This window comes from Coniophora puteana, assembly GCF_000271625.1.
Source record: "Coniophora puteana RWD-64-598 SS2 unplaced genomic scaffold CONPUscaffold_3, whole genome shotgun sequence".
NCBI classification, from domain to species: domain Eukaryota; kingdom Fungi; phylum Basidiomycota; class Agaricomycetes; order Boletales; family Coniophoraceae; genus Coniophora; species Coniophora puteana.
Genome location: NW_006913055.1, coordinates 1,557,222 through 1,575,233, shown reverse-complemented (window position 1 = coordinate 1,575,233; position 18,012 = coordinate 1,557,222). Strand labels below are relative to the sequence as shown.

General features: G+C 54.6%; 6 protein-coding genes across 6 annotated transcripts; 2 read left to right on the top strand and 4 right to left on the bottom strand.

Annotated features, from left to right (window-relative positions):
- Positions 1–194: 194 nt before the first annotated feature.
- CONPUDRAFT_135643 (kinase-like protein) lies at positions 195–3,179 on the top strand. Its single transcript, XM_007767691.1, has 10 exons — positions 195–482; positions 535–591; positions 655–849; positions 906–936; positions 995–1,032; positions 1,097–1,312; positions 1,366–1,684; positions 1,739–1,794; positions 1,848–2,026; positions 2,096–3,179. Exons 1-10 carry the CDS (start codon positions 234–236, stop codon positions 2,769–2,771), a joined length of 2,016 nt encoding a protein of 671 aa, XP_007765881.1. The 5' UTR covers positions 195–233; the 3' UTR covers positions 2,772–3,179.
- Positions 3,180–3,612: 433 nt separating this feature from the next.
- On the bottom strand, positions 3,613–5,939 carry CONPUDRAFT_142515 (uncharacterized protein). The gene is made up of 2 exons (XM_007767690.1): positions 5,764–5,939; positions 3,613–5,691 (listed from the first exon to the last, which is right to left on the bottom strand). Exon 2 carries the CDS (start codon positions 5,519–5,521, stop codon positions 4,112–4,114), a length of 1,410 nt encoding a protein of 469 aa, XP_007765880.1. The 5' UTR covers positions 5,522–5,691; positions 5,764–5,939; the 3' UTR covers positions 3,613–4,111.
- A 1,050-nt stretch (positions 5,940–6,989) lies between these two features.
- On the bottom strand, positions 6,990–8,370 carry CONPUDRAFT_151116 (NAD(P)-binding protein; the record flags this gene model as incomplete). The annotated part of the gene is made up of 7 exons (XM_007767689.1): positions 6,990–7,127; positions 7,186–7,394; positions 7,452–7,643; positions 7,701–7,851; positions 7,904–7,999; positions 8,057–8,274; positions 8,331–8,370. The coding sequence occupies 7 exons, from the start codon at positions 8,368–8,370 to the stop codon at positions 6,990–6,992; spliced, it is 1,044 nt and encodes a 347-aa protein (XP_007765879.1).
- Positions 8,371–10,052: 1,682 nt separating this feature from the next.
- Positions 10,053–11,444, bottom strand: CONPUDRAFT_151115 (glycoside hydrolase family 16 protein; the record flags this gene model as incomplete). The annotated part of the gene is made up of 8 exons (XM_007767688.1): positions 10,053–10,126; positions 10,188–10,250; positions 10,314–10,404; positions 10,469–10,700; positions 10,778–10,875; positions 10,938–11,016; positions 11,088–11,252; positions 11,308–11,444. The coding sequence occupies 8 exons, from the start codon at positions 11,442–11,444 to the stop codon at positions 10,053–10,055; spliced, it is 939 nt and encodes a 312-aa protein (XP_007765878.1).
- A 180-nt stretch (positions 11,445–11,624) lies between these two features.
- CONPUDRAFT_142514 (uncharacterized protein) lies at positions 11,625–14,352 on the bottom strand. The gene is made up of 11 exons (XM_007767687.1): positions 14,197–14,352; positions 14,082–14,138; positions 13,972–14,031; positions 13,820–13,857; positions 13,478–13,761; positions 12,945–13,310; positions 12,752–12,800; positions 12,581–12,602; positions 12,446–12,519; positions 12,208–12,381; positions 11,625–12,141 (listed from the first exon to the last, which is right to left on the bottom strand). Exons 3-11 carry the CDS (start codon positions 14,016–14,018, stop codon positions 12,059–12,061), a joined length of 1,137 nt encoding a protein of 378 aa, XP_007765877.1. The 5' UTR covers positions 14,019–14,031; positions 14,082–14,138; positions 14,197–14,352; the 3' UTR covers positions 11,625–12,058.
- Positions 14,353–15,196: 844 nt separating this feature from the next.
- On the top strand, positions 15,197–17,794 carry CONPUDRAFT_163297 (zf-C3HC-domain-containing protein; the record flags this gene model as incomplete). Its single annotated transcript, XM_007767686.1, has 7 exons — positions 15,197–15,340; positions 15,391–15,575; positions 15,648–16,063; positions 16,131–16,214; positions 16,266–16,378; positions 16,437–17,474; positions 17,536–17,794. The coding sequence occupies 7 exons, from the start codon at positions 15,197–15,199 to the stop codon at positions 17,575–17,577; spliced, it is 2,022 nt and encodes a 673-aa protein (XP_007765876.1). The 3' UTR covers positions 17,578–17,794.
- Positions 17,795–18,012: the final 218 nt, after the last annotated feature.

Here is an 18,012-nt window from a genome sequence, read left to right as displayed (position 1 = left end):
GAATGCCCAAGTTCGGAAGCGTCTTCTAGACTTTGCCGCCCGTCAGGCAGCACCCCGATTCTTGGAAAGACTTACCCCAGCATGCTCACGTTAACTGACACGCAGAGGCTAATATATGCTTGGAATGCGGCGATATTCCTTCTTGCCAGTGGCCCACCATGACCACCTCTACCACCACCACCTCCCCCTCCGCCTTGGAATTCACGACCCCCCGATCCGCTGTCGGCATCGGCATGACTTTCCGCCCCCGCCTTAGTGATCCCCAGACGGCCCGCGACGTTGCCTTCTGCGCTCCCTACGTCGCCCCCTTGAAGGAGCAGCGTGCCGTCCAGGGCTCGGCCGGCCGCGGCGACGACACTCAGATCGTCCCCGACCTCTCCGGCAACATCTCCCTCTTGCGCCCCGGGCCTGTTGCCCATGGCGCGTTCGGAGACGTCTATGAGGCTGTGTGGAGCAGGGACTCGAATGCCTCCGAGGTCAAGGTGTGCATTCCATCGTCTACTCTCGGTACTTGGTTCGCTCAATCGACTTCAGGTCGCTGTCAAGACTCTGCGCCCCCCTACGATGGAGGAGGTCCAGGAAAAGGGAAAGGTGACTAAGCACTTGTCGTTTCTCCCCCCCCCCAGAAATTAACGGCTTCCTGTGCGGCTGCAGATGTTCCGGCGCGAGCTGCGCGTCTGGAAGAAACTCGACCACGAGAATATTCTCCCGCTCTATGGACTGGCCACTGGCATCGGCCACGGAGGTTTTCCGGCGATGGTCTGTCCGTGGGCAGAGCAGAAGAACCTGAACGCGTATCTCAAGTCCGCCAAGGGCGCGGCGCTCACTGCCCTCGAGAGGTTCTGCATCGTGAGTGGCTCTGTGTGCTGGCGACTTGGCGGGTCGATGCTGATTATTTGGTAAAGCTCAAGGATATCTCCGCTGGCCTTCAGTATCGTGCGTTCATTTCCGCTGTGCTTCCCGTCGTCAACGCGAGCTGACCGTACTTCTTTAGTTCATTCATGCTCAATCGTCCATGGCGACCTCAACGGCGTGAGTACACACGGCTTAACTTTGTGAAGCACCGGATATTAACCACTGTTGCTATAACGAAAAGCCAAACATTCTCATCGACGCCGACGGCCGTGCCATGCTCGCCGACTTTGGGCTCTCCACTGTCTTCATGGAGTTCGGAAGCCACAACGTATCCTCCGCCAAGTCTGGCGCATTGCGCTGGACCGCGCCGGAGCTCATCCACACCAGCGGTAGTGGCGCGTCGACGCTGCCCACGCCGCAGGCGGACGTATACTCCTTCGGTAGCGTCATGCTCCAGGTGCGCACGCCCTCGCATGTTATTCGCCTTTCTAACAGCGAGGCACACTCTAGGTGCTGACCGGCAACGCGCCGTACCATTACATCATGTCGGAGCAAGCCCTCGCCGGCGAAATCCACCAGGGCATAAAGCCGAAGCGGCCGACAAACGCCGAGGTCTCGGACGCGCAGTGGGACTTTATCGAGCGCTGCTGGGCGACGGAGCGCGGCGGCGCGGACCGGCCTACGATTCAGGAGGTCTGCGAGTTTGTCGCGCGGCAGGCGGACATGCTCAGGGGGCGCACTGTGATCTGCGTTAGTCTTCCGGGGCTCGAGCAGGCGGAGGCTGGGTGCAAGCCGCTGGTGAGGGAGGGGGGCGCCGCGGTCGGAAAAGGTGGGTGGGCGTGTGCTGAGGGACACTGTGCGGCGCTGATGGTGCTCCGGTTAGCGTATCCGAGTCTTGCTGCTGCGAAAGAGGGCACGCTGTCCCCGCAGTTTGTTTCGGTGCGGTCCTTGGAATTGTGTTATGGCACGGCACGCTGACGGATGGTGTTTAGACGGTGCTGGACAGTCTCATGCAGGACCTGTCCGCCAAGTTCCAGAACCTGGTCGATGAAGTGCGGCGCTGGAGCGAAGCGCGAACGACATATGCGAAGGTCAACGACCTGTACGTCTGTATCGCGGAGGACGTCACTTTGATCGGCACAGCACTGCGCATGGTCGGGCGCGAGAGCAGGTTCGTAAATCCCTCCCTTTATCTTCATTCTCCATTTTTATTCTTCGACAATGCTCACGCGCACAACAGCGACCTCACGCCATACACCCAGCGCCTCGGCGCCGTCCTCGAACAGTGTCTGCTCGACGCGGAGCAGGACCGTGTCCGCGCGTACACTGCCCTCGCCGCGCAGCTCGAGTGCATCTTCGCACCCCTCATTACGGTCCTCCGCGCCGCGTTCCCGCCCCCGCTGCAGACCCGCGTTGCGGCGTACGTTGACGTGCTCGACGGGGCCGTCGCCGCGCTTGCGGCTGCGAGCAAAGCCGCATGGCAGCCGTGCACCGTCGTGCCGTTTGCGAAGCCGACGCCGATTCGGACGAGCACGATGCCTGCACCTGTGGCTTCTCGTCCTGGTCTCGGTGGCATGGCGCAGGAAGACGGGGCGGTGTCGGCGTATCCGAGGAGGCAGACGGCTACGGGCACTGGTAATGCTGGTTTGCCCTTGTACACTGAGCCCGGCGCTGGTATCAACGACGGTCCGCTCAGTGCGACGCCGGACTTTGCGAGGCACGCCTGTAGTCCACCGAGGAGCCCGCATCAGCAGCAGCAGCAGCAACAGAACGGGAACCACCGTGGTGACCAGAGCTCGGGCGACTCCCATCTCGCGTATTTGAGGGGCTCGACGCAGAACCGCACCTCCAGCTCCAGCTCCAGCCCGCACGGGCACACGCGCCACCCGTCGTCGTCCTCCGCGAGCCGGTGGTGATCTGTTGACTGCCCTGCCCTGCCACGAAGACAAGGCCGCGGTTACGTATGTATACGACACTCGACGAAGGGAAGGAACATGATATGAACGGTGACTCCACGATATGCGATGCGATGCGACGACCACGAAAGTACGATATGGCATACACGATCCGCCGGACGTTGACGAGCGATGCGCAACGAGCTGTGACGCTGACACTGACACTGACACTGACACTGATACAAATACACTGGACGAACCCTTCGACGTGGTACGTAGCAGCCACTGGCACCACCACAGTCTACCCCATGCATCACATACATACATGACATACATTTGATACCAACCCTCAAAACTTCCTTTGGTTTTTCTCTCTCTTCTTCTTCTTCTTGCATTGTGCATATATCCGAGTCCTAGCGCTTGTTTCGCATCTTTTGTTTTGTTTTGTTTTGTGTTTTGTCGGTCTGTACGGGTTTTTCAATCGTGCTTGTGTTGTAATCTATGGTTTTTGCGCTGCTTCAACATCATGATTGACGCGAGGGATGCTTATTCGGCCGTCGAAGGAAAACTTGGAGTTTGCTTGCACGATGTACAGTACATGCAGGTGCATCATGATGGACGACGGAGAGCAAGCACATGTTCTCGTGCGGATTCGAACCAGAAGTGTCGGTGACTGGTTTCACGCGTTCCCGCCGGGAGTCTACGCCCCCGCAGATCTAGAACGCCAGAATAAACGAAAACAACAGCACCAGTTTTAATGATCAAGCTATAATCTGAACGACTGCAGACTTGAAGATGGCGGATACGATATCCGACTCATCACTAGGTTAGTTAATAGCTTTAATATGCATAAGAAAAGGCAGATGGGATTACGGGTGCAAACAACGTGCGCATGGTGGATCATCGACGCTACATAATACAGATGTGTAACGACAGGGCGGGCGGTAACGAGCGACATGGGGTGGGCGGGGGAGGTGCAATGCATGCCAGTGCCAGTGCGCGTGTGGATGTACTGGTGCTGCAACGTAGCTGCGGGTGCGGCTGTGATTGTAACTCCAGAAACAAGCCAGGCCGATGCCGGATCGAAGGGTTATGGGAGGTATGTATGTGTCGAGCGGACCAAAGACAAGGGCAAAGTAGTCAAGTGACTCTGCGGTCGACGAAAGGGGTGAAGAAGAGGAAGAAGAAGAAAAGACGTTGGAGTGTGAAGGAGGTCGCGGTCGCGGTTTAAAGGGCAAGATGGTAGGCAGGGTTATACGCGTAAGGTATAATAGGCGATAAATATTTCTCTTAAACTATGCAACAGCACATCGCCCTCGACAACGCCAACGGCACACGTATCGAGCTCAGGCTCATCACGATCACGGCCGGGGCACCTGCGTCGGCGGGAGCGGGAACCCAGACACGCTCGCGCCGTCCTCGGAGAGATAGGACAGACCAGAGATGCCGGACTGCATCGACGCGATCCGGAGGCGGTCGCGCACCTCGGACTCGGGGATGTCGAGCGCGGCGAGCAGCGACTGCATCGCGTGGTCGCGCGAGCCGCTCGGGTTGTGCGCGGCCACGACCGTGTCCGACTTTTCCCTCCTCGCCGTCGCTGCGGGCTCGGGCGCGCGTGGTGGTTCTACGTTGATGGACATTGGCTTGGGCGCGGCGTACGTGTCCGAGAAGGGGTTCGCCGTCTGCCGCTCCTGCGCGGCGAAAAACGGGTTGCCGCCGCCACCGCTCTTGATGATGGGCGTTGAGGAGGTGGCAGTCGACATGGACATGGTCGTCGACGCGGTGTCGTCGAAGGGGTTCTGGAGGTGCGGCTCGAGCGACGCCGTCTCGGGGTGTATCACCTCGGCCGACTCCCAATAGTGCGTCGTGCTGCCCACGTCCGACACGGGCGGCGTCGACTTGGCCATCGACACGACGGGCGACAGGTCGATGTGCGACCCGTGCTTGAGCGAGAGGAACGAGTCGCTCCCGACGGTGTTGCTGCGGCCCTCCCACGACATCGCCGCGCCCCCACCCGCGACATTGCGCATGATCGGCGGCGGCGACGGCGTCTTGGACGACGACGCGCCCGCGAGCTCCTGCGCGAGCCCGGGGTGGTACTGCGCAAAGTGGTGCATCGTGCCGACGCTCTCCGCGCCGTGGCCCTCGGACGACTTCTCGCACGACGTCACGCTCGGCGAGCGGTGGAACATCGCACCGAGCTTCGCGACTGAGCCCAGTGACGCGCGCTTCGCGAGCGACGTCGACGGCTGGCGCTCCGAGCGCCGCTGGCCCCGCCCCTGCCCCTGCCCCTGCCCCTGCATGCCCTCCCACTTGTCGTCGTGGTACTCCTCGCTCAGGTTGCCCCACGACGAGCGGCGCTTCTTCGTATTCGGCCGCCCGGGCTTCTTGGCCTGGCGGGAGAGACGGCGGCTGTACCAGACTGCAATGAGGACGAGGAGGATGACGCCGACACCGGCACCAACGCAGGCGGCAATCAAAGTGCCTAAGGAGGCATCGTTGCCGCTGCTACTGCTGGGTGTCGCCGAGGGTGTTGTTGAAGGGGCAGCGATGGCAGAGGGGTCGGGTTGGATGATGGCGCTGGTGGCGACAGGGAGGTCGGGCGTGGACGTGGGTGTTTGAGCAGCGACGGTATTGTCGAGGAGACCAGTGGCGTTGGGGTCGGCTTGGCCGGCGGTGGCGGTACCAATGAGGCCATTGGTAACGGAGACGGAGGGTATGGCGGCTATTGCACGATGGTCGAGATTTCTACGTTGTTGTATGACGGTCATGGTTGGTGATTTGGTGGTTTATGATGATCAAAAGTGGGTTGGTCGAATGCGAAGTATCGGTGATGGGAACAAGAGTGGGGATGGAGAAGGAGCGGACAGCATAGACCAGTTCGCCGTCCAAAGAGACAGGTGTACGTGGACGCTAAGCCAGATGTAAAGAAAAGCGACTGCTGGAGGACCATGGCGACGTAATATTGAGTACCACGTCGAACGATTTGACGAAAAAGAGAAGATGGGCTCACTGTTTCTCAGAAACACGCAAGGCGCCACAAGCTACAGGTTGAAAGCGAAGATGTAGGCCTTGTTAGAGAGCGGGGAGGCTGGAGAGAGCGTGGATACGCTTTTGAGATGGGCGGGAATGGAGGGGGAGGAGGTGAAGGGGGTATATTACTGGGCAACTCAGAACAGCAACTCTAACGACCACACAATGCCCCCGGTCGATGGGAATTCTGATTTATCCGTCGGCAAGCAACATCTCGCCCACACAACCACCGTTCTCAAACTCTGCTTTCCATTCCCTTCATTCAAACAAATAAAAAACAAGGCACCAAGGGACCCTCCGTAGTAGCAGACTGGGGTGCCTTGGTCAGAACAAGGAGATCTCTGTAATGTTTAGCTGTCTCGGGGCGCGGGATGAGTTTGCCGTGGTCCGACTTCCTAATGCGCACCGTCCACTTGTTCTGATGGCCGCCACCAAGCCGCTCACTACCGTCGTTTCATCCTTGCAAGCTGGTCCATGCGGTTACTGGTGAATTTAAGGGTAAGCTCGGTTTGCTCCCATCGCTGTGCCTTGGTCTCGGAACGGAAGCTTTGGCAGCTGGGGATTGGCCCTACCGCAATTGCATTTTTCACGCCCTGAATTGACATTTGAAAGTCATTCCAACCTACAAAAACGTCATTATCTACTCAGGTAAGTCAGTGTAGCTCTTCGAAAACTCGGACCGGCCGAGAATCACTATTGAAAAACGCAGATCCAACACAGGCTATCATCACGATTACTTGCTCGGCCCGTGGCTTTCTCGTTGGCATCAGCTCTTCATCGCAACCACATCGACACGGAGGCTAAACTAAGATCTAGATATCGTCACTTTCACATGTGTACTCCATCATCGTCGGGCGCAGCTCCGCGGATCCTTCTTACAAACATGTGCTCGCAAGAACATCGCAATAATAACGGTTGGTGTATAAATAGTATGCCAAGCATCGCAACCAGCTTGCCATTAATTCGAACCAGGTGAGTAATCCATACCACCATTTTTTTCAGCCGAGGAAACCCTACCTCGAGAAAGCTCATTTGTGATTAGAATAATTGAGACTTTTCTGACGGTGATATACTAGCCTCGCTCGTCAAACCAGAACAACGATTGTTGAAAGTTGGGGAAACACTTTCATTCCTATTTATTCCTACAAAGCCGTTTTGGCTATCTTATATCTTATGGAAACGCGCCGATCCTCGTAATCAAGCGAATTACTTGCTAGCCTGGAGAATCGCCTCCATCTCAGGCTTGACACTCTTCAGGATCTCATCGCCCGCGTGCGCGGCCTTCCATCCAAGCGCACGGCTCCTCTTCGCGGAGCAGCGCGCGTTCGTCCCGAGGACAGAGAACTAGCCGCGTGTTGTCAGTTCCTCAAACGCGACAGCGAATAAATTCGCGTCAACTCACGAAGAAGCCCAACTTCTCGCCTTCCTCCTTCGTGAACAGCGTAGGTCCCGCCTTGTCCGACTTTCCGAGCGCCACCAGCACGTCCGCGACCGCCTTCGAGAGGTCGTACCATTTGTACTCGCCGTTCTCCGCGTAGTAGTACCCTTCGCGCCCGTGCGCACCCTTGCCCGAGAGCGCCGCGTCGTACACGACGATGAACAGGTTCGCAGCTGGCGCAGAAATTCCCTCAGTCAGTTTTTACGCAGCCTGCGAGACTGGGGACTCACTGTCGTCGATGTGCACACACGCCCACTTGGCCAGGCCCTCGTTGACAACGCCCGCTGCACCGCGCGCGAGGCTCGTCCTGATCAAAAACGGAACGACGATCGAGTGGCGGTGAGCGATCCCGGCGTCGAACAGCGGGCCGCTGCCGAGCCCGAAGATCTGCGTCGGCAGGACGATGTACGTCTTGACGTATCCTATTTACATTCCAGTAAGTCACCTCTATCGAAAAGTATGGCTGGGCCTCGACGTACCCTGCTTGCCAGCTGCGGTGACGACGAGATCGACGTCCCTGTGCAGCTGCGTGTCGGGGAGCGCTTCGATCTGCTCGATGTTTGTGTCCTCGTAGACCGTCTCGCTTTCGAAGTGGCCTTCGGCCTTGTCCATCAAAATACCTGTTCCGGACTACATGATTGTTTAGCCCGTCTGCTCTGGCCTGACTATATCCGACACTCACGGTATGGATCAGGATGGGTGCCTTCCCAGTCTGCTCGAACCGCTTCTTCATCCCAGCGAGGACGGCCTTTATAGCGGGAACATTGTCTGAGTCCGCCTAAGAAAGTCACCTCAAATTAGCACCTGCTTTGCCGATCCTTACAAATTCACCCACCATAGAAAACACAACATCAGACTTGGCCGACTGCGCCTCGAGCTTGTCGGGGTCCGCGTTCGACCCAAGGAGCACCTTGACGTTGCCAAACCCGGTGCTCTCGACGAACGCCTCGAGCTTCTTCGCCTTGTCCTCGGAGCGCACGAGCACCGTGAACTCGCTCTGCGATGCCTGAGGGTGCTTGACGAGCTTCTGGAGGACGGAGGCACCAACGTAGCCTGCAGAAAATTATCAGCGACACGATGCACTTTTACAGTCTAACACCGTCGCTCACCAGTGCCGCCGAGAACGAAAACTTGTTTCTTGCCGGACATGATGACTTGTAAGTACAGTAATCGAAGAAGATGTGTTTGAACTTGTTGGAGATGTGTAGAACTGAGAGTGATGATACTGACCTCCACGAAGTTTCTCGCACCAGCCTTTATACCTCAAAGACATAGCGTCTTCGACTCTGAGGGAGGACAAAATGCGAGCGCCTATTCTGCAGCTCGAATTTGGACCAGAACTTGGTAAGGTGCGAACTTCGACTTTCGAACGCGACTTACTGTCATCCCCCGTGAGAATGTACACCACCGCCAGGATGTACAACTGTCTTTTGTGGCCGTTTCTCCCGCAAAACTCTCAAACTAAATTCATGATAATTATGATCCTATGCCATTCCATATCATCCTGCGTTGGATTGGCAAGGGCATGTCTAGAAATGAAGTAACATGGCTCAAAAGACAGAAAATGGGCTCTTTTGAAAAGAATTTGAGCTCGGGTCAGCAACCAGCTGTGAAATAACCTCAGGTTGTGAGCAAAAGAGTAATCATATATTGAGCTAACACCTTCCGCCCCCACTGAAACAAAACTGGGTGCAACCAGAAGGCACAAACTCTCAATATTTTGGACCGATGACAGAGTGTCCTCTCGAGGCTCACTATAATCTTATAGCCGCCGTATCGGCGAATCCGGCTCGGCAATAACACCATGATTTTCCTTTTATGGCTCGGCTACAGCCAATACCCTGCCTAATATGGGCTTATTACCGATATCGGCTCCCACGCAGACTGTACAGTCTGACGGTGGCCAGTCCTTGGTTCTAAAATCCACTGATGTTCGTATAGTAGGGAATCCGTCCACTTTGGCGCTTCGTAGATTTTTTCAGTATTAGTTTGGGTCTTGGGGATGCTTCAAACCTTATTTTACAGGACGGGCCAGCGAGGAAAATATTCCAGGACTTACGGAAATTTGGCTGTCTCTTCTGGCGGGGGATAACAGTACCAATTGAACATTGAGCCCTGCCGCCAAGACTTGACGGAATCTGCCCGAGTGAGACCGCCGGACGCTGTGCCATTCGCGGAAATAAACCAGCTGGATTAGAACGCTGATAGAACATAGAACGAAGGCTCAGAAGCCGGCGGCACTACATCCGGATCCGACTCGGAGTAAGCAGGGGCGCTCGCTATGTGGTGATTGGTAATGCGACCGTAAACATGAAACTATGTACCTGAGCTGACTGAGCATCATACTGTTCGTCTTACTACGTGGGTGGCAATGTCTTCTGCGTTCAAAGAAATATTGAGGAAAACATACAGGAAATATCAGTCATCGCAAAAATTTCAGGAGAGAGAAGCTGGAGCAGAAAACTGTAACAAAACCGTTCCCAGGCGGTCCTTCGGACTTCATCAGTGAAGACATTGCTGCCGAATGTGCCGCACAAGACGGTGTGGCTGACGCCTCTTACATGGGCACCGTACTTCCCGATTTCAGACAGTTCGTCCTGAGTGCTCAATGACCATATGCATTGCAACCCAGAAGATAGTGTAATGTACAAACAAGTGCTATTATACAAAGTGAACCCGCCACCATAATACCCTGATGAATAATATAGAACGAGTGAATCAAGTTGTATCCCGGGTCGTGAGATCAATCACGCCATTATTGAATAGAGGTATGACCACGAAGGCATAATAATGGAATAGATGGAAAGGAGCGAATGGGGCGTGTCGAACGCTCACTCGTAAATGTTGAGCGAGTTGAACTCGAAGTAAGCGTCGCTGAACGTGCTGGGGTTGTTGTTCACGTAATCTGTCATACCGTCCCGTAATAAGCTACTAGTTCCAGAGGGATCACAATGACCGAGACTCACCGACGCAGTCCGAAGGACATCCAGCCGCCGAGTAGTCTTGAGCATTGCCAGCCCAGTCTCCGCCTGGATGTATCGTCATAATAAGCCTTCAGGACCATTACTTCTCGAGTGAGGATGTATACGTACAGAAGGCGAGGTTGATGACAATATTCTGCGAGCCGATGTGGTCCCCAAAGTCACAGGACGAACTCCCGGGGTAATATGCCGAAGGTGTTCCCTATAGTACAAAGACGCTCACTTGAGTCCACATGCTTCATATAAATCCCATCATGGCGACTTACCCAAGCCGAGGGATTGACGCTCTGCCCCGGGCTCGTCACGTCGCTAGGCACGCCGGCCGAGTTGCGCGCCCAAAAGTAAATCGAGATAGCGTCGTCCGTCATCACGATCGCATACCAGCCGCCGCCGTTGTCGTTGAAGGAAGGCCCGAAACTGTTCGTGGCCGTGAACCTGGTGCCGCAGCCCGTGTCGCCGGTGGCATCCGCGTCACAGTCGAGTCCGCCGACAGCGTTGCTGCATAATGAGTACCAGAGGTCAGGCCTCTTATTGGTTGAATGACAATTACAGATAGAAGCTGAACCCACCCAGACATGGTGCGGGTCCCAGGCATAGTGCACCCGCTGCCCGTGTGGAGAGACGCCTGATTGGGACTCTGGTTGTTGACGCCCTCCACAATATCGATCTCGCCCTGAGGACAAATTCTGTGTGTTAGCGCATCGTCCCTTGTAGTGACGGGGTGGAGGAACGTACATTGTTTGGCCAGTCTTGGCCAACCTCCCAAACGGCAGGCCAGGTCCCACATCCCTGTGGCATATGCGCGATGTCGAATCTATCGATACAGACGTCAGATGAGTCCTTATTCGTGCATTATGTGCAAGCATTCGGGTATATTGTACGCACATTGCGACATGGCTCGTGTATGCATTGTTCGACGAGAGTCTGAATGTGTTACGCCCGGGGCCGTTGGGGTCCAAGTAGCTGTACGAGTCGGCGCGAAGCGTGAGCTGATTCCCGTTGACGGTGATCAAGCCGTCATTCCATGCTGTGCTTTCGTCAATATAGTTGCTGAGTGAAATACAAGATCAGAGTTGAACTGAAGGAGAGGAATAGGGTGACAAACGTTCTTCCGTGCGTAGGATCGGCGAAAGTCTGCCACTGGAACGCGTTGAGGAAGTTCTGGCCGGAGAGGGAGGCTGTCCGCGACCATGCGGCGACGTGGAAAACGTACAGAGTGAGGAAGACGAAGACAGTGAACATGATGGTGTTTGTCTGTTTCATTGAGGTGCTCGAGAACCAGAGTGCACTCAGTGAAGGGATGGGGGAGAAGACAAACACGCCGGAGGGGCGAGAACTTCGGGAGGTTGTGTAAGTCCTTTATACCAGAGCGCTTTCAGGAGAGGAACCAAGCCTCGAGCGCGTGCGATGAGCATGCTCTTGATGTTTCCTACTCCAGGCCGAGTGCGGCCTGCCAAACCCAGGGAAGAAGCGCAACAAGGGCGGAGCGACTGTGCGAAGACACTGAGAACGACTTCTGCATCTGCCTCACACCAACGGTGGTGCTCGGAAGCGAACAACGCGTTCGGAGTGCACCAACAAGAGCTCGAGTTAATGACCGTTGAACGTGTTTTCCTTGTGCGGACGACGGGAATGAAAGAGCAGCACGAAATCGAAGGTGTCTTCCGAACTTGCTCAATGAATGTTCTCATGAATGCAGCGTAGATCACCGCCGTCGTCAAGGGATTGGCCTTCCAGCGCGCGGGTTGCGCGTTTAGACTTTTGGGAGTTCCCCACGGCACGGAGGCACGGAGGCGCAGTGTTCTAGGGTGGGCGCATGCCTGTTGCCTTTACTAAATACGAGTTTCGACATCCCTTCAATCGCGAGGCATGGAAGGTAATTGTGGTTCCGTAGGGGGCGTTCCCACATATGCGATATGCGCGGCAAAAGAGCGTAAACCTGGCAGAAAGACATTCTCCCGGTTCAGTTCAGCGTAAGTACCGTTGGGCATAGAGTGTAGCCTACCTCGCTTGCACAGCCTAAGCACGTTGCTGAAGATGAAATGCACGCAATGGATATGCAAAACCGAAGGAAACGCGCTCAGGCCGAACGAAAGACGCCAAGAAGACGAGGCAAGCCTGAGGCCCGGATCAGTGAAAGTCATTTCTAGAGGGCGTCGGAGTTGCAACTTGCGTTTACCTGAGGCAGTCGCACGATTTGGGCGCTTCTTGTTTAGCGTGTGAACAATCCAGTAGGCGCTTACCGACAGGAGTCATTTGCCAGCCTGGCTTGTCCTTTACCCTGGCCATCATTGACTTGGATATCTTCAGGCCTTGTCTTTCATGAAAATCGACTCCGGTTCCAGTAATTGTCTTTATATGAGGTAAACGTCACCTACTTCTCGTTTTCCCGCATAGTAGCTGTGCTTAACATGCATTAAGTGTCCATTCTGTTCTTGAGTCCCAAGCCACTGTATCTAGCTCTGAACGAGCGTTCCATACATTCATTGAAGTACAGATACAAATTTCTCCATTGATCCGTACCAAAAAAAAGTATCTTACGGACTTACCTTCGAATTCGCCTTTGATTTCCCATTCTCCCTCCTTCCACTCGTTAAACTTCATTGAGCGGAATCGCAATCTCACTCATAGTATTCTTCGTCCATGCATGTCCCATAGCAATCCGGAGAACTAGCAGATGCTGTGATAAGACCTATATCTGGACTTATCTATGCTTTCTTAATAAAAAGGAGATTCACGCACACAAGTCGCGATCCAGACATGAGCCATGCCAGGTGCTACTTCGCTGCAGCAAAGTAACAGCACAAAGAAGACGACACTGATAACCGTAAAGGGTAGCGTCCCTTCCACTATCATTGACACGATAGCTGAGTACGTGTTCATGAGATCTTGGCGTTGTGGCATGCTGACACGAAGGTCCCAGTACATGCGAAGGAGGGGGTAGCATATCAACGAGCTGACGCAAACATTGAACAATGCGGTAGAGGCAGCCCATATCATGTCGAAAGTCCCTGCTAAACCTGTCCAAAATGTGCCATTCCCTGCTCCGCTCTCAGCAGTTGCAAGAACGGACGCTGCTACAAGACTCCCGTTAGGTAAACCACAACGCTTAATACCGGTTTCTCACAAATTAGGACTAGGTAAACTGATCCCGGTACAATGATTATTGTTCGCATCTTATGCTTCCAGATGATATAGCAACGCCAGAGCTAGTATTTTCGTTAATTTCATCTGCGTATAAAGGTTGTATAAAGGCGGAATAAAAGTGTGCTCACTAAAAGTCCGTCTCCCATGATATTCGCAACTGTGGCACATGCCGATCCCAAAATAAGTGGCCATGAATTCAGGTTGTCTTTATACCATTGAGCGGGACCTCCCTTCACGTCGCGACGATTGATCCAAAGAAGTTGACCGAAGTGAAAATTGCAGGAGATGTAGATGGTGAGTAAAATGAGTAGAATAGCTCCAAATGAGATGTAAAGGGCGTTCCAGCGGCGCTCGCGTGGTGGTTTTTTGAGTAGGAGGTGAACAGACATAAAGTACATGCATATATCGGCACCTTTATTGCAAAGTATCAGGAATCGGAAGTGCGAAGGTAACAGACAGCTAAAACTCACCATACAAGACTGTCGTAATCGTGTTTGCAGCGTACAGGCTGACTTCTAAAGTCAGCTCATCAGACTGCATGATTAGCAAGCTGTGTTGTCGGATGATGAGGCAAGCTTCGCGTAGGAATCCGAATGACTCTGTGCAATGATCACCTTCCTGCCTTCTCCCGTTTAATACTGTCAACTCTCCACCGCCTTTCATCAACATCCGAGATCGCCGACTCAACCATCGATTGAGCACATTGTCAAGTCATGATAACTTATCACATACCCGTGTGCCGACCCAATGCCGATGCTCGTTGCAGAGTTTGCATAGCATTCGTATCAGCTATAAACAGTGGTGAGGCATCTATAGGCGGCCAAGTTCATAAGCTCATAGATCCAACCTTGAATCGGTATTATTGGGCGCCAAACGATGGATAAGAAGGTCCTGAAAGAGAAGACTGACATCATATTTCGCTTTCTTTATAAGATGAACCTCGAGTGAAACTCGCGATGTTATATTCGGTTAACAATGCAGCCCTCAGTTGGCGCCAATCTGTCAAAAGTTGGAGCCTCCCTATGGCATCGGACCCATAGGGATACATCTGCCGGTTCGGTCGCCTTTATGGTAGACGCCGGAGCTGGAGCTTGAGCGCTTGGGTGACCACTTGGTAAACTGGAATGGAAGCGGAAGAATCTCAGACGTCAACAATCAGCGATACCGAATACTCGTTCCTGTTGTATGTACTGGCCGGACAGATTAGCGTCCTGTAGACCTACCTTCCGGACGTTGTTACAGGTACTAACACGGTTCGGATAAAATTCTAACGTTCCAAGAAAAACGTTTTCAACCTGAGGACGGATCAGCTTCATCGGTGGTTTATGTGTCGCTGAGGCTGTGATGCCTCATGCAGCCGGAATAACTTTGCATCAAGTAGTTTTCAGTTTGTTAGATGGTGCGGCACAGAACAGAGGCGCTCACAGTACAAGGCGAAACGTAGTTCATTTCGGACCTGTCAATATCAGAGGACACAGAGGGACGGAGCACCTATATGGTGCCAATAAGTAACTTGCACCAATAACGATAGTAGCGACTCGATAAGTACCACCAATTAAACTTCGTTATCCGAAGGGCCTCGCAAGAGCCGCTAAGCATGTCATCGAGCCGTCTGTACGTCTGTCTTTTACTCAATAACCATTACCCATATCTTTTGCCTCGAGTCAACCGCTCCTCGGCTGATCAAGCAGTAGAAGTAAAAGTTGAGTAAAAGTCAGGTGGGATCTATCGGATGTCCGTGCGAATCGGGAGCATGGTGCGAACCGCAATTGCCCCTATTTATACCGATTACCTAAACATTTCTCATTGCCATGATCGCGGTTCATTGCACGACACGACGAGCAGCCATGGCGGACGTGATGGAGGTCGACCAGCAACCACAAATTCAAGAACAGCAACCCACTAATGGTCGCCAGGATACACCCCCTCATCCATCGATTCCTCTGAGTGAACCCGAGTCGGATTCCATCGCTCGCATTCGCACAAGAAAGGTTGGTAGTTCCCCTCAAACCAGACTTTAAATCCTAATTTGACTCTACAGCGCAAGCTCGACGACGCTCTCCTCACTCTCGACGATGCTGTGAACACTCGTCAGCACGAAGACCCTTTTTCTGCGACAAGCATCTCCACCGCACCCCCCACCAAGCGGCCCCACATTGCCCACTCCCTCTATGCGACCCTCGCCAAGTACGGTATCCGGTCCAAGCAGCAGACCCACCAACCTCAGTGCGCAACTCCTCCGCTTGTTTCACGCATATACACAACCATACCGACGTGCTAGCTTCTGCTTCCTCTTAGAGCCTCCTCATCCTTCCTTGACATTTCCAAGTCCGCCCCTCACCTCTCCGCTATCCTCTCCCGTGCAGCCTCCCGTGCCGGATTACGCACTTTCCCGGCTCCATCCGCCACTTCATCCGTATCAGCTGCTAGCTTTCGCTCTCCTTCCGCTGCAAACGCGATAAGCAGTGGCCGAGGCCCCTCGTCCGTGTTTGCACCCGCGATCACTGCCGAATACCGACCTTCATCGCTCGACTCGCTTCTTGCACGCCTTGCGACGTTCAAGCTTGCGACATATCCGAGTAAACCGACTCAAATTGATGCTGCGGCTGCCGCTCGTGCTGGATGGGTGAACGCGGGGAAGGATAGGCTGGTGTGTGGTCTTTGTGGGGCTGCATGGGTTGTCGCACCTCGCACGGGTATGAGTCGGGATGCAGGTATGTCTCCTTTCCTGATTATATCCGCTTCCCCTGCACAGCACATAAATGCTCATGGGGTACCAAGGGAATGCATTGGTGGAGAGACAACGTATCGGACTTGTTTCGAACCACAAGGATGGGTGCCCGTGGAAGAAGCGACAAAGTGATCGTGCGTTATTCCTCACCCATTACGCTCCTACGGCATTTAACATTGTGACAGCTTCAGTTTACCGTGTGCCGCTACAGTCGCCAGCTGCAATGGCGCGCACGATCCGCGACATGGCCGTTCGCCTCGCACCACTAGTAAACGACGCCATTGTGAAACACCCTTTGGTTCGTAGCCTATGCACTACACAGGAGTTTCTAATCTCATCCCTGCTGTTTCACCCAGTCGAACTCCCAGCTCAATAGTCTTCGATCGACTCTCGCAACCCTTCCCGCCCCTACCCTTGTTGATGCCTCGGAGAGCCGCAGGTCATCCATGGACATGGAGACTGACCACACCGACAACCCTTCTTCCTCCTTGCCCTCAGATACTGCAATCCTCGTAGCACTCTTTGGCTGGTCTCCAGCCCCGCCGCAAGAACGCGCTCCGGAGCGCCCCCGCCCGTCCTCTCGTGCAGGTTCAGTGAATGTCCTTCCCTCCATCTCAAACCCCGGCACCCCACGCGCGAGCGTTGGCCCCGAGTCACGCGCAAGTTCTGTGGCTCCCATGGCGATGCCAACTACGCCGACGCTGCGCAGGGTTTCCTCGCGGCTCAGCTTTGTGGGAGGTGAAGATGGCGTGCCGGCCACTCCCCCCAGCGGGCGTCTGTCTCAGCTCAGCAGCATATCCAAGGCGAACGCAGAAGGCGGGGACATGATCTACTGCGGGTTGTGTCAGCGCCGCGTCGGGCTCTGGGCATTCGCGAAGCCTTCGGAGTCTCCGAGCACACCAAGAGCATCCGGGGCGAGTGAAGAAAACGCCATGGGGCCACCGCTACAGTCACACGCGCAGGCTCAGCACCGCCAACTGGACCTTGTGAAGGAACATCGCACGTATTGCCCTTACGTCGTCCGCTCGAGCGTCGTTCCTTCTCTTCCTAGCGCCGGTACCTCCGATGCAAGTAAGCCCCTGCCCTCGTCTACGTCAACGACGAGCGAGCCTGGAGGTGCTGTCGAGGGCTGGCGCGCGGTCCTCGCCGTGGTGTTGAGGCATGGACTGGGCGAGCGGCAGCGCATGGCACGTGCGCGGAGAATCTCGGCGAAGTTTACTGCTGGTGTCACGGCCGACGGCGCTGGTGTTGGTACCAATGCTGGTACAGATACGATGAACAGAATGAACGGGCACGCTGAGAATGGGCGCATCGAGGGGGCCACAGGTGAAAATGAGGATGAAGAAGGCCTCGAAGGTGTAGAAGCGATTGTTGAAGGTGTGAAGCAACGTGGGGTAAGTCATCGTTTGAGCTCAAGGGAGAGTGATTCAGGCTGAGATGGCGATTCGCTTACAGGGGAAAGAACTACTGCGGTATGTGAGGAGGCTGCTCGGCTGATCCTGACGGTGTGCTCGCGGTGTCGAGACGGAGCAGGTCAAGAAGATTTCACGATTGCTCGCTTTTATTCAGAACAGAAAGAACATGGACTCTGCGCATATCCTAGACATTAAATTACTAAATTGAAACAACACTCAAATGCATTTTCATAGGACGTTGCAGCAGGGTACACATCTGGTCACTGATTGTGCATATCAATGCAAAGCTGCACCAGCACATATACCCCGCGTACCATGCCTATAACACTAGTGAGGGGGAACCTTTCCTTTGACCGGCGCAAGGGCATCATCATAGTCATCTCCCTGCCTGACGACAGAGTACGACGCTGCGAACGCTTCTAGGTGCGGAAACGCGTGTGCTTCCCTCTATAAGACGGTGCGCGCCCTTAAACGTCGTATTTTAACTGACACATTGACAGCGCCCGACGTCTGTTCC

What these genes read in the sequence shown, in the direction of transcription:
- CONPUDRAFT_135643 (XM_007767691.1), top strand. Translation starts at nt 234, where the DNA reads ATGACTTTCCGCCCCCGCCTTAGTGATCCCCAGACGGCCCGCGACGTT. An exon ending in AGGTCCAGGAAAAGGGAAAG is followed by an intron (nt 592 to 654) that starts GTGACTAAGCAC and finishes GTGCGGCTGCAG; the next exon opens with ATGTTCCGGCGCGAGCTGCG. An exon ending in TCGGTAGCGTCATGCTCCAG is followed by an intron (nt 1,313 to 1,365) that starts GTGCGCACGCCC and finishes GGCACACTCTAG; the next exon opens with GTGCTGACCGGCAACGCGCC.
- CONPUDRAFT_142515 (XM_007767690.1), bottom strand. Translation starts at nt 5,521, where the DNA reads ATGACCGTCATACAACAACGTAGAAATCTCGACCATCGTGCAATAGCC.
- CONPUDRAFT_142514 (XM_007767687.1), bottom strand. Translation starts at nt 14,018, where the DNA reads ATGTTGATGAAAGGCGGTGGAGAGTTGACAGTATTAAACGGGAGAAG. An exon ending in ACTATGCGGGAAAACGAGAA is followed by an intron (nt 12,520 to 12,580) that starts GTAGGTGACGTT and finishes TTTTCATGAAAG; the next exon opens with ACAAGGCCTGAAGATATCCA. An exon ending in CTGGCAAATGACTCCTGTCG is followed by an intron (nt 12,382 to 12,445) that starts GTAAGCGCCTAC and finishes CGACTGCCTCAG; the next exon opens with GTAAACGCAAGTTGCAACTC.